The 14,882-nt window shown below is 37.9% G+C and overlaps 1 protein-coding gene across 7 annotated transcripts in view; it reads right to left on the reverse strand.

Moving 5' to 3' along the window:
- Positions 1-14,882, reverse strand: part of CCSER2 (coiled-coil serine rich protein 2) — a 57,149-nt gene that overhangs the window by 28,929 nt on the left and 13,338 nt on the right. For 4 of the 7 annotated variants that reach the window (XM_033065543.1, XM_033065544.1, XM_033065547.1 and 1 more), the window contains 2 exons: positions 14,092-14,294; positions 988-1,078 (listed from right to left, as the gene is read on the reverse strand). In XM_033065543.1, the coding sequence (XP_032921434.1) occupies positions 988-1,078; positions 14,092-14,294 (294 nt within the window). The remainder of the gene's footprint in view (positions 1-987; positions 1,079-14,091; positions 14,295-14,882) is intronic. The other 3 variants (XM_033065545.1, XM_033065549.1, XM_033065548.1) reach the window with 1 other exon arrangement.

Raw genomic sequence — 14,882 nt, forward strand, 5'->3', positions numbered from 1 at the left:
AGGGAAAACTGTGCTTTATTTACTCTAAATTTGGCTTCATATCTAACATACACACAGGAGTCTCCACTCAGAGGTGCTCTCAAAAACCCTTGAATTTCCCCCAACTTCAGCAAGCAGCTGAACATTACACAAAATAAGTAAAGCCCTCTTCCTTTCAGCGCATGTTTGCACTGGATAGGGTCTGACAGTGCTCCACAGTGTTTCTGTTCATTTGACAACAAACTGGCCTCCACTGAACCTGGAGGTAAAACTAATATCCATATTCACATAACAACAGTTAAAATATTCATCAGTCCTATGAGTAGCTCAGAAATAAACAAACCAAATGCCTCAAACCCTTCTAGTTTGGGATTTGAGAAAGTGCAGCCATAATTTCCTTTACCAAGCTCATTCTATTCTGAATTTGTTCTATTTCAGGGGTATCTAGGTACCTCTACTTCCTCTGTGAAAATTTTGCCGGACCCTCACTAAAAGCAAGAGCACATAAAAAACAATTTGAAAACACTTATCTTAAATTTTATATCTTCTGCTACCCTGATGTGTACATGTACTTATTAGGAGATATTGTCATTTTGTAGAAGAAAACAATTAATTAGCTCAAAGAATTACACTGTCATTCCACAAAGCTAAAAAAAAAAGTCTCATTTTCAAATATAGCTGAAATATGAGACTGAAACACTAATTTGAAACTTTGAAATTGATTCTATAGAAACAATTTTAAGAAAAAACAGGGTGAAACAAGTTTGAACTTTTCAAGGCAGTACGTTTCTATATTCAGAATTTTTCAAATGCAAGAGTCATAGTTGGGAAAACAGAAATATCTCCCTTCCTATATTTCACAAAAGAAAGAGCTGTTACTTTAAAAAAAACACCCCAATTGGAAGAGTACACTGACTTATTAAGTCAAGAGTCAGAAGAAAGCAACTCAAAAGTCTCTTACGCCCATGAAGCAGTTTCACAGTGAGATTGCTTGGCTGCCTTCCTTACCTTTGTCACGAGGTGGGTCCTCAGGCAGGTCCACATCAAGCATGAGATCATCATCTTCAAGATCACATGAATCAAGATTATTCAAAATATCCTGCAAGAAAGGAAAGGTGAGATACAGCTGGTTCCACCATACTTCAGGTACCCTACAGTCACAAAGTTTTGTTACATTTTTACTGTGCACACATCCAGTGTCAGCAGCAGCCTCCTCTCCCCAGCAGTGAAGATCAGCCTTACCTGAGACCATCTATACAAACACCAATCATCACCTCCGCTATTATGACACAGTAACGGTGCTAGATGAAACAAAGATGGATTAAAACATGATGCCTATGGAATACTCCAAACACTTTTTTTATTCATCAATATCCTGCCTTCTCCGCAGTTGGAAGTATTTTGAAATTCAACTACTTTGCTTACTCGGAATTCAAAAACAGCTTTGTGAAGAGATGATGTCAAATTTGCTTTTTCCAGCTCTCATATTATCATGAAACCATTGAAAGAAAGTGAGGGAAACCTATGTTATCTTGACTTTTTGGGACAACAAAACTTCAAACACACTATTATGGGCACCAAACTTTGCTTCTTTTCGCCCTTCAGATTGTGGTTCATATAAAGCTGCTCCTAAAGGGACTGACAAACCATCACATTGCATGGGTATGCTAATGGCACAAGAAAAAAGCTATGAAGTGTCAGTGCTAAGCGAATTATACATATTAAATATAGTCAGGTATATTAAAGGACTGCAATATTTTAATTTCTAAGCGAGTCCACACAGTATTAAAAAACAGAGCAGCCCCTCTTGCTTTAAGAATACCAAGAGAAGGAGAAACTGAGGTCAAGGCTGTGGAACACCCAGCTCAGGGCACAGTCAGACACTGCCAGGGCTGCTGGACAGCCACAGCAGCCTGGGCAGAAACCCCAGACACCCTTTCCCTCCCTTACTCAAAGAAAACTAACTATCAACACCACGTGGCCATCACACAAAGCACGCCTGAGGGAACTCCTACAGATACCCAGCTCCAACTCCTGAGTTCCCAGGAAAAGTCATGCTTGTAAGGCCTGAGATCACACTAAGGCACTTCACATTGGCCTCTTTCCTAAGAGCAGAAAAACAGATTTTCCTTAGGTTTATCAGCTACCCCTAAAGGTGATGCCTGGCACCAACACTGAACAATTTACCAAATATTAAGTCAAATTAGTGTTTTGTAATTATTTCTCATAGTACCATGATCATTAAATACTTAAATGAATACTGGCATACAGGCTACAGACACAATGCACAACAATATTCCCTTGCAAAGCCACCCCTTTGCTGGCTATCATTTGTTAGATTTGTTAGATGCACAGGTGAAAAGGAGGAACATGAACAGGCATTTGTCTGAATTGTTGCTCCAGCTGTTCTTCAGCACCCTTCCTACAGCACTCACAAAGCACTACTGTATTTTATTATAAATGGTGACAAAAGCTAAGTATATTTTAAGATTTTTGGGAGGGTTTGGGTTGTGACACAGAACATTAAACATTTTGCAAGTTATTTATTGACTTCGGAGGGAGAACGTGAGATGAAAATAGTTAATATGCACTTTGTAAAACATGAGCAATATAAAGGAAAGACAGAATACTTGAGACAAAATCACCTGTTTTTGTCATACTTCAAAGTCCTATCTGAATTACTTTGCCCACAAATACCATTCTGTGCATTTACAGGGAAAAATACCAGGAAAATCTACACAGCAAGGCACTGGGAATAATAATAAATCCAACTACAGAAAAGTGTCACAAAAAATGGAAGCCATTTAAAGGAAATGTGGATTTGAGATTTGGGACAACAAAATGCATGTATATTTTTGCTACTTTTGCTTCCATTTATTTATAATTTTCCAGGAATCAGGAGTTTTTAAACTAATGCACATTTTTTCAAACAATTCTGCAAAATACAGGCATGCTTGAGAGGCAGTTTCGGTTTGCTAGTTGATAAAATATTTCTATGCCATGCTTTCATCTTCCAAATTAGTGTGCACAAGCACTATTTTCTTTTACTGAAAGAACTTTAATAAGCATAACAAATAAAATGGAAAAAGTGGCCACAAACACAAAAGAAAGTGGACAAGCTTTACCATCGCTGTGCAAATGCATTTAAAAATGCGCAATATAGAAACACAATATGCCAGAATGTTTACTAATAAACCTAGATAAGCCACTTTACTATCTTTGAATCAGAACTTTGGAAGTCTAATGGTGTCATAGAAGGTCAGTATTTGAGATTCCAGACATACTTTCCTGTCAACAGCACATTGCATTATGCTTCCCTAATTACGCATTCTTCACCACACTGAGGAAAGGAAACTCCATGCTACAAAAAACCCCACAACTGCAAATACCAAGACTTTGTAATCACTGGGCCATGTGTGAATGCACTTTGAGTATTTCCCCCTCTAAGCTACTTGGGAAACACAATACACAAATAGATGTCAGCAATGTCATCCTGAAATAGCCATAAGATAAAGTACAAGGTGCATCAGCACACTGGTGCATTAAAAAAAAAAATTTAGATACTTCCATTGTTATTCTATCTACTGCACAAGGAACTGCAGGTAATTATGTGGGAATAACACAGTTAATAATGTGTGCTTAACAGCAATTAGCATCATGAAGTGATACAAGGCAATGAGCTCAAACAGAACAGAATATAAAAAATTCTTTCAAAGTGCATCAGCTCCAACTCTACAGAATATTACACACTGCAGCAATTACTACAAGTTAGAGAAAAAGAAGAATCCCATTCTATTTGTATAGGTGAAAAGAGTAATGTATATTAAAAGAGGTATGATTTGCACAAGGCTGATTCAGCATTAGATTTTCAAGCTGGTACAACCTAGGAAGAGACTGAGTTTGGGACTGTGAAATCCCAGGTCCAGCTGAAGTGCTGCACCAAAGCTCTCTCTCCACAAAGCCTTTCCACTGGACACAAGCAGATTGCTGACCTCCTGCAACAGAACAGGGAAAGCATGAGGAGAGAAGGATGATCTGTGAGTCTTGGTGTAAGACCTGAGTAACTCCAGCACCGCAATAGCAGGGAGCTCCATGTAGTATCAGAAGGGAAAAGGCTAAAAGGGCAAGCAAGGCACACCACATGTGTGTCATACCACTTTCAGCAAGTTCACTTTAATGTCCTGCAAATCCTTTCTGGGGTGACTGTCCTCAGAAGCTGTGTGTTACCACAGGCTCAGCAAGCACACACCAACAGCTCACCTACAACAGCTTGGGATTTAACCCAATTTGTTGGAGGCATGGAGCCCAGCACCCCTTTCTGGAGAGGCATAACATCAAGACCACTGCTTTGAAGACTGGGGAACTCTGGGCAGAAAAGCTGCTTTTGCTGAAGCAAAACTTCAAATTTCATTGTAAATAATATTCACCATAATGAACTGGAGTGCAAAATAGTCTTTTCGAAAAGTTCAGTTTCCAAATATTCCTCATGCAACATGCATCATAAACCCTTTCTTAAACTGAAGAGTGGTATTTTTCAGTCCATCAATCAATCTGAGTTCAATTTAGCTTAACAGCTGGACCCAGGCAAGAGGCTTGATTCTCAGCCTTCTCACTCATGATCTCAGACCTCATTTGTTTGTTCCATCTTTAGGAAGCAGACAACCAAAAGAAAATAACCAATTGGTTTTATTACTGATTTAGTGACTTAGGTCTTGCTTTTGATGAGGATGAAACAGTAGAAGGTAAGTGTAAAGGGAGAGAACTACAGGAGAATCTGGCCAAAATGCTCAAGTGAAGCATTCAAGAGTAGCACAGAAACTAACAAACCATCATTTCAGGTGCTTGAGGAAGGAAAAAAAGGAAGTGGCTTTTAAAAACAAATACAAAACAGACTGGGTAAGTCAGTCATCTGAAGGGCAACTAAAGAATAACTGCCAAAGTCAAACATAAGTCAAGGCTGACAGGAGAAAAGATGGAAACTTCCAGACTATTTTTCAATGCTATTTTCAGCCTTTGACAACATCTGAGATAGAGATAAATAAAGAAATGGGAAGTCTCCAAAAAGGCAACATTATATAGGAACTGAACTCTCAAGTGAAGGCAGAAAACACAATCGGGGAAAAGCACATACTGTACAGTAGGGCTGGAGAGAAAACCCCACTGTAAATGAAGTCCTTAAAACAGAGAAAACCACTGAGAGAAGAGGGGATAGAACTCTGCAGGTTACCAAAGACAGGATGGGAAAGGAGTAACACTGTACAAGTCACATTAGAGACAAGGCCAAACAGCTGAACAAGTATTTTGTCATTCTTCCCATGCTCTGTAGTTGAAGGCTGCTGTGACAACACAGGTAACGAGAACTTGGTATGGAAAATCCAAAATATGTTTGGTTTAATTGTAAGCAGAATGGTCTTAAAGATTTACTGCTCTTGAAAACATTTTTGCAGAGGCATTGTATGTTCTACCTAGTTTTACTGAAAGTATAGAGGAATTAATTATTAGCTTAAGTTTTATAAAGCCTTGTTGTTTTGTTGGTTTTTTTTTAATATAAAATCAGATGTCAGACTGGTAAAAAATCTGAAATTCAATAACACAACAAAACAAGAGAAAGAGGAAAATCAGAAAAAGTAGCCATTCTGTTAAGACTTCACCAATTCATAAGCAACAGCACTTTCAAACACAAGGCCCAAGCTACACCCACTGCCACAAACAGCATTCCTTGACTGCCATCTAGCCTCCAGCAATGAGGAAAGCTCAAAGGGGGAAGCATTGTAACCATCTTTAGATAAAATTCCAGCTAAATGTAAGAAAATTTTCTATTTTGGTTTTCTTTTTTTAATAGGCTGGTACTTTTAAATAGAGAGTTTCCTGTTTACTTTTAAGGACAATCACAGAAAGCAGTCAGCAGTGAGCATAAATAGCAACAGAGGAAGAGCTGAGGAAGAGGAAAAGCAGTTCTTCCTACTCATTGCTTCCAGTCTGTTTGTACAAAAAGGCTACCAATACCAGAGGTTCAGCATTGCTTTTACACTTTATCTAACCAACAATGGAGCATTTTACCCTATTAAGCAATGTGTAATTCCTACAGCTATTAACAGGCAGAAATTATCATTAATGACTCTCACTCCACTGACTTGCACTTGTATTAAATGTACAATGTTTCATTTAAGGAAAATATAGATGCTTAAAGTAATTCCCAACTGAGAAAGAAACCAAACAATAACCTCAGAGAAGCAGCATTGGGCATGGCTGTACCAGGAGCTCAGTTGTTTCCTCTGTGCAAGAGTTTTAATTCTACCCTAGTGAGACTTTTGGAGTAACCTGAATACGACACGTTACACAGCATTAATGTGTTCTATTCTTACACAGCCAGCTTAATATACTTGTTTCTAATTAAAACCAAAACAATCCTTAAATACCTCCAAACTACTTTGGGGTGATTCTATTTTGACCAATCTCTCCATGAGCTGCTAACAACATGGGAAGCATTCCCTCACTTACTGCACTACTGCAAAAGTGCATTTATGCTACATTATCCTGATACATTTCCACAGCACGAGCCAAGAGCAGAACCAGCTCACACGTGGATATGCAGTTATCAACTCATACAGAAAATGTCCCTTACAAGCCTAGGAAATGAACCAAGTGCTAACTTCTACCAGTGTTTGCTTTCATATTTCACATACCATCACAGCATCTGCCAGGCTCTCTCCCTCTCTCCACAACACAAATCCAAAGGTGTAATTAATGGATGCCAGGGACAGAACACATAAGCACAAGTGAAGTTGCCTTCTTTGGTTTTTCCAGCCAAAACAGCATGAGAAGATTTACTGTGTCAGTTCTGAAGGAAGCATCTCTCAAAGGCATAGAAGCTTTCCCATCACAAAGGAAAAAAGGTAATTTACCATAAAAGGTTGTTCACAAAATGTCATGCCTCTCAGACCAGTACCACAAGAGGTTTGTGAACTTTAATAGAGTCATATAACTTCCTAATAGTGTTTGACAGCAGGGACACCTACAAAACACAGGACAGACAGAAGTGCCATCTCATTAAGCAATTCAGTTTCTCACCACCTCCCTTTGCTGTTATAGTTAAACTCTGAAGTTGAAGACTGGAGCAGAGGTAGGACAGTAGATGGTGGTACTATCACTCTAAATTCAGTCTGTAATCTAATGACATTTCCTTTCTCTGCCATGAGCAGAAAACTGCTTGCCAGCAAACTCCACCAAAGGAATGGCTGAGGAGCTGACAGAACACACTGAAATGAGTTCGTGCTCATAGTTCTGTATTGACAAGCAACAATACAGACTGATTTTTCATAGCAGTTGCAGTTTTCTACTGAAAACTTAATGGTGGACATATTACTCATGCAAATATTACATGTACATATTACTCATATTACTAAAGTAGTACCATTACTTCATTATGTTCACAAATATTATTTGTTCATAGTGAAGATTAAAGGCAAAAAGATGACTTTTGAGGCTTTGAAATTAGAATAAAGCAGTCTAGTGGTTTTCCAAACATAAATTTTTAGGCATAGGTTTCTTAGAAATTAAGAAGACGAAAAACAAATGCCACAGATTTCTATACTTGTGTTATTGGAAAAATGAAAACTATGAAGTTAGAACAATTTAAGTAAATCAGAATGATTTTCATCCAATTCTGGAACATGCCATGAAGATATTGGGACAAAAGAGCCTGGAATCTGGACATGAATTTAGGAGCTTAACTAGAGGTTATCAACTACAGTAACTTCCAATAAGCAGCTTTCAATGAAAAACAGCTGACTCACGTATTAGATTCCAATCCCAGAATCAACATATATATATATATATTTGAGCAGGAAGTTTGACCATAAAAATGGCAGCTTCCCACATAATGCATTTCCAAGAAACCTTTCTGTATCCCAAGTAAAAATTCACACATTGTTTGCCATTTTCTAGAATGCATCAGTAAAAACTAAAACTCCACAGAAGATTTCCTGTGCTACTGTGATATCTCTTGCCAAGAGATATATTTGGCCTAACCCAAAAGTCAGGCTTTCAGCTAAAGGAGTGTGAAGGACCAATGAGTTACCAAATTTGTCCTACAGTGCAGATTTTTTTTGGTATGAAGGTAAATAATGAAAATTCTCTGAACAGAAGCAGAAAACAGAACTCAGTGCTACCACTCCACATTAGTGGTACTAAATGCTCTCTATCCATAAAAGGTGTTCTCCACTACGCTGGGCATGGACAGAAACCACAAACTGAAGAGTACCTGACTCTTTCTGGGTTTGCTCTCAGTCACTCCCAGGAGTTTCACAGACACTTTGTACTGCAGTTTATCCCACCCAGTGAGGAGTATCTCCACTGAGGATTTCTATCACTGCCCATACACACCTCCACATCTGCATGAAGTGACTTCTCAAGTGCATTTACCTTGGTTTGTTTGAATACCTCCTATGCAGAAAAAAAAATCACCTCCCCTTCCACTGACACTACAGTCACATGTACATTCTCACAGTCTCATTCCTCTGACACACAGATAAATCCTGGTATCCCCTCACACACCTACAGGGAGAGGTTGCCCAGTTTCCTCCTCCACGGTCCTGTTGTGTCACAACAATGGCCAGATAAAACTTGGCAGCTGCAAGAACGACTAAAATCTCTGAGGTTTTACAGGTTTGGTAGGCAAGCAAAAAGGCAACAGATACTTCAAAATACAAATCACCCCAACATGGGTATATAATAAGAGTCCCTAAGACTAGAACAATTATTCTTCATTAAATAATTATACCACAAGTATAAAGTCTCCTCTCTCTTTTCAACCTCCTCAGAAGAATATTGAGCATCTAATAGTTCATCAGTTCTCATTGTATCACATTCACTAGCAAAAAACAAAAAAATCTCTACCACATACAAAATTGGAAGTATGTATTTATTAATGCCATAATGAATTTTAGTCAAAAAGGCACTGAGTGGGGTGAAGTCATCCTTTGCTTTCAGGAACAGAACAAACTCAGACACTTCTTAAAGAAGTGCTCAACTGAAGTACACAAATTACTTTTAGGAAGCATCATGGGAGCACAAGATGCTATTAATACCCTTTATTAACCTCACCTTTTATAGTCTAAGAAAGTAGGAAATGCAGTAAGTCAACACTATTCATTTGAGCACAGGCTGTCAAGAAATACGTGTCTTTTTAATGCTCTTCTCTGATTTGAGTAAGATCTTAATTGTTCTTTGCAAGATGAAAAGAGAAAAAAGAACTGAATTTCAACTGGCTCATTAGATGAAAGGCTTTTAATGTGTGCTTCTTGTAACTAGCTTGCACCTGAAGGACTCATTTCATGACTACTCTTTTAGAAAGTTATAGCAACAACAGGAGTTTGTGTTGAGAAAAGATAATGTAAAAAGTATGTAATCCTAAGTTCACTTGCACTTTTATTTTCATTCCCGCTGTAACCAAACATTGCAAAAATTTAAAAATCCCAGCTTCTCAAACAAGAATTAGTGTTTTGGCATTAACCTCCTGAAAAGAAAGTTGAACCAAAGACAGGAAGATGGGTACAAGGCAATACTGAGAATACTTCACTCTAAGGAAATAAATGCATTAGAACTACACACATTACAAGTCTGAATTCACATTAATAAACTAGTCATGTGAGAAATCAGATTGGTATTTAAACCTTACTATAGAGTCATTTTGAGAAGTGAATTATTTCAAAAATTAAGGTAATTAATACTAAATTACTTGTAAATAACTACTGAAATAAATTAGTAACTGAACTAAACAAATCTATTCCAGCAAATTCATTTTCTCTTAGAAGCAGAGCATATTTCACTGAGTACCAATGCTTCAGGAACCAGAAAGCATTTTCCCAAGTCTCAATAACTAATTCAGAACTGCCTTTGTCCAAGATACAGTCACAAAGGGGAAAAAATATAACAAGGAAAAACAACAGAAATCTTAAAAGATTTCAAAAATTGCCTGGAAGAAGAGAAAACGTAACTGTTTCATACTCTGGCTAAAATTCTGGCCACGTGTCAAACTGATTCATTCCAGTGAGATCCAGATTTCATCCCAAGAGCAATTAAATTCTCAGCAAAGCAGTTAAAACCCATCTGTCTCTTCAAGCCAGATTTCAATTATTATTCCATAATCCTATGCCCTTATAATTACATTGATGTTCACTCTGCATATACCCAAAAATACTGGCTTTATTTACTTCACGAAAAATGAACATAGGGCAAAGATTCACATTGCTACCGGAGCCTACAGGAAAAAGAGGGCAAGGGACTCAATCTTACAGTACAGGGAACACTCTGAAAGCTTCCTGTCCAAACCTACTGCCCCAAATGAAATTGCTTTAAAAGAAACAAAAAAAACCCCTGAATCACATCACAAGAACTTCTCTCAAGAATATTACAGAAAAAAGCCAAAATTATTGGAATGTTTTCAATTTAAGCTTTTACTTCTTGCAGACTTTGAGCACTAGAATATTGGAGCAACTTTAAAAACAAGCAGATACGCAGAACAATCACAGCTGTACTACCTGTCCTTCTCAGTGTAAATAAGGACTTGCATCTGCCAAAAACATTCAAAGCTTCCCTCTGAACAAACACATATTAAAGCTTCTGATTCGCCTGTGTCTACTTAATGTGCTGGAGATGAGAAAACACCTCAAACCTTTCTACAACAAGAGAGGGCAACAAAGGAGCCATGAGACTCCAGTCAGGATGCCTGTTTGAGGCTACATTGCTTACATGTATGGTGAACAGTATTTTCAGACAAAAAAATTCATGAAAACAAAAATCCAGCAAGACTAAACTACAACCAGGAGTTGTACCTGGCATTGCTGAACAGTTTTCTGCCATGTAGCAGTAAAGGAACTAGGCACTGCAGCCAGTGACTAAAACCCAGGACAACAGCAAACAGCACAGCTAAAATCAAGTGAGAGCATCTCTAGATGAATACTGCCCTTCCTGCTAACCTACAGAGCCATCAACTGTTCTGCTAAGCATCAGTCTGATCACACAGAACTGAACTTGGTGCTCAGCAGCAAAGATCAGCTGCTGAAAAGACTACAGTGAGCACCAAAAAAATTAGTGCTTAGAAATCTGAAAGGAGTTCAGCACTCACAAAATTATCCAAGTGATTTGTTGACTTAAAAAATGTAAATGGAACAACAACAGGAATGGTGCATTTAGTTATTTTCTGTTATGCAATTAGACAATAAAAATATTTTAATCCTTACAAAATCCACACACATCTCCTACCAAGCTCTATGTCCCCCCTATGATATTATTTAGATTTGTATGACTCTTAAACCTCCATCACTGGGTTACACATTTTCTTCAGAGCTGTTCACTCAGTAAAGAACAGTAAGATTGTACTAAAAGAGGCCAAATTTATTTTATTCTTTATCCCCATGTTTTTAAAACCAAGATGTACTGGGAATAGCAAAGATATTGGCTTTTCTGCTGCCCAAAAAGGAACAATGAGGTTCAGAGGCCAGCAAGTTTCTGCCGTTGCCTTCCTATGCTGCTTCTCATTTCAGAAGGCAGTTAAAATCCCCTTTGCAAAAGCTGCCCTCCCAAAGATGGTCCAAACTCTCCTAAAACGACCCAATGGGAGCTGCACTGCCATCTATGGAAAAGCTTAGGAAAAGCCATTTAGTATTTGTTGATACTAAGAAGGATACAGCTTAAAAGACTAACAAAACAACTGCAGGATGGAAATGAGGAAGAAAAGGGTGAACTGAGCACTCAACATGACCAATTACTCAGCACATAGTTCCCAGAGTTGTTACTCAGCCACTTGCTTCTACTCATCCCAGCCTGGTGCCACAGAACTCCAGAACTACTGCTGTGGTGAGTGCCCTGGAAACACTAAATCCAAGGGGCAGGCAGGCTGGCATTAGCCCAAGCACTCCAAATTCTTAAATCTGACTCTCATCAATTGGATTTTGACACAGAGATATGAACTGCCTTTAACTCACCACACTAGAGGATACAAACTGCATAATTTGATCACGTATCTGCCAGCAATCAAAACACCTGACGTGTTGACTAATCACAATAATTATGCTAAATGCCTTCACACTTTTGTCTTTATACTCCCTGCTTGCAGAGAAAAGGAAAAACATGGAACAAAAGCCTACAGTAACCTACTCAAGAGTACAATTTTTCAGAAAGAATAAAAAACTGCATCAAAAATTCTTCTGCATCTTCAGACTAGAAAAGATTATTGTTTAATCTTTAGGCTAAAGAAATCAAATATATCATAATTTCTATAAAAACCAACACGTACAGGAAAAAAAAATTCCACTACTAAAAGGCAATTCAACACTTCAGAGCTACATTTTCCCCTTCAAGACCCAAACTACTGAAAATGCATTTCTGCCTTGCAAAAATAAGATGTGCTATTGATGCTTTTCTCATTCAGAGAAAGTCACAGTACAGTAAGCACTAAAATTCTGGAAAAGCACTAACAGGATAAAAACTCAAAATGGGCAGAAACAACACATGATCTTCTAGATTCAACAGCAAGTCTTAAAATCTCCTCCTTTCTCCACTTCCTCAAAAACTAGTAAATACATTCTTTCATTATTAAGCCCTCTCTAAAAACTTTTTACTTTCAATAAATAAAGGCATAATCCAAAATAGTGGACAAGAATATCAAAGGCTTCTAATGGTACCTCTGCTCCACATGGTTTAAAACAGCTTCTGCCAATCAGCACATTGATTCAGTAGCAGCCTCATACCCATGAACAAATTAATTCACAAGGCTACATGTATCAAAACCTAGATATATATACTCCAAAAGCACAGTAAAAGAAGTATCTTCCTTTTGTTTGTTACATTTCAGAATACATATCAAAATGCCTATATTTAAAACTTACCAAAGATAAAGTTTAAAAACTTCCCTCTTTTCTTGGCATGTGCATGCATGTGTCTGGGGACAAGGGTGTTTGTTTTTGCAGTGGCCTCCATGAAACTTGGGTTTTCCCTATAAACACCAATAAAGCTACAAAACTCTTACCAAAAAATCTCTAACAGCTTTTCCAAGCTGGTCACAATCGCCACAGAAAGTTAATAACCATTGCTAAACTCTTTCAAGCACTAGAGCTCAACATCATAATTTAAGACAGACAGCAAACAATACCACAAGCAACTGAAAATATTATCATGAATTCGTATTTAGTTACACACAAAAAATATAATTACATATCTGGGCCCAAGTCTGAAAGTGGTACCGACATTACTAAATTTGCAATGGTGACTCAGTACCTAACACACCCTAAACACAGGAAGCACGACACATGGATTAAACCAAATTGGTTTTGTCAAATGTTCTGACTGTTAACATCATGTACGTAAAATCCAAGTTGTTAATTCAGAAGTCTGTGCAGATAAAGGAATATGAACAGGAGAGAATTTTATTCAGACCCACTAAAATTCCAGGGTTAGCTACCTGACTTCAGATGGAGGATCACATAACAGCAACAACTCTCCATCTACTCTTCTCATATTTAAAGATGCTTCTTGCAAACCAGTCTGAGTTTAGCAGCAAGAAAAAGGTTGCGCTGCATTTGTGTATCCCACTGGAGACATATGAAGAGCCCTGCTAGAGTGAGCCACAGCCAGGTCTCTACCTCAAAGATGCTATGAGTGAATGAAGTGAAATCAAGTAACTGCTTCAGCTCATGGGCCCTATGAGAACACAGTACAGAAACAGCAAATGCAAGAAGCCACAGAGGCAATAGGTATTTTCTGGCTTTTTCACTCCTAAGTTTAAAGATTAGTAAGAGGTATTAAATCTATCCTTTGCAGAAATGAAGTTTCCTTATTCTTTGTGAGCACTGCTACGAGACTGTACAAGGAAGGACCGTTTTTGTCCTGACTTTAGAATAAGAAAAAAACAGTGTGCAAACAGCCTGATCAAGGTCAACTGTCCAGAAACAGGAGTTCCTAAACAAGAACCTTCACAAAGCTATCAACTACAGAGGAGAGAGGAAACAACTATAAAAATTTTTTTAAAAGCACTAATATTTTAAAAATATACTTAGCAAGCAATAAACTCAACACACTACAATAATGCAAGTTATGAATACAGATACATACTATGCTGTTCATTTCTGAAGAGTCATAACTTCCACACGGATGGACACTTCCTATAGGTTCCAGCCCTTCTTCATCCCACATATATGTGCCGTCAGAGCTGTCAGATGGAGAAAGCTCAAAGGAGGAGCCAGCTCTGTAGTTCATCTCTGAAGAGATGACATTCTCAGTAGTGTGCTTTGTGCTTTCACTGTTGTCATCCACTGCTTAAAGAAAACAACATCAGTTAAGACTCCAAAACCAATCCACTACTCAAAAAACAAACATTAAAATGCCTGTTACTGGTGTGCTTTTGAAGGTGTGCTACCTTTGCTGGAGCTGTACTGTAACAGAAATACCTTAAAGCTTTCTACAGTATTGTTCCCTCAGTCCAGAAGGGGGGAAAGCTCAGGCTGGTTTGGCAGCTACAAACAAGGACTCTTCCAACCTACATCTTTGCTAACCTTTTATACTGCCCTAATTCACCCACCATGGAAGCTACTTTCTAGAAATCTGCATCTCTTTAACATATTAGAAGGTGGGTCCAAAAATACATCCTTTGGATCTAATCTTTCAACTGCATCATCTCTCAAACAAGCTTTTATCATTAAAAGCCCATCAAAGATTTGAAAATGTGGCTTTCAAAAGCATCTTCTCATGTCTTCAACTAATTTTTAAAGAATTATTATGCATCAGAAAAAACAAAAAGATCCAGTAACAATCCTGTTTATAACTGAACTAATTCAATTACACATCCTACACTTATTTCCAGTACTTAGAAGCAGCTACAACTGTTCTCTGACTACAGAGGTGGA

Source organism: Catharus ustulatus, chromosome 8, assembly GCF_009819885.2.
Source record: "Catharus ustulatus isolate bCatUst1 chromosome 8, bCatUst1.pri.v2, whole genome shotgun sequence".
Taxonomy (NCBI): domain Eukaryota; kingdom Metazoa; phylum Chordata; class Aves; order Passeriformes; family Turdidae; genus Catharus; species Catharus ustulatus.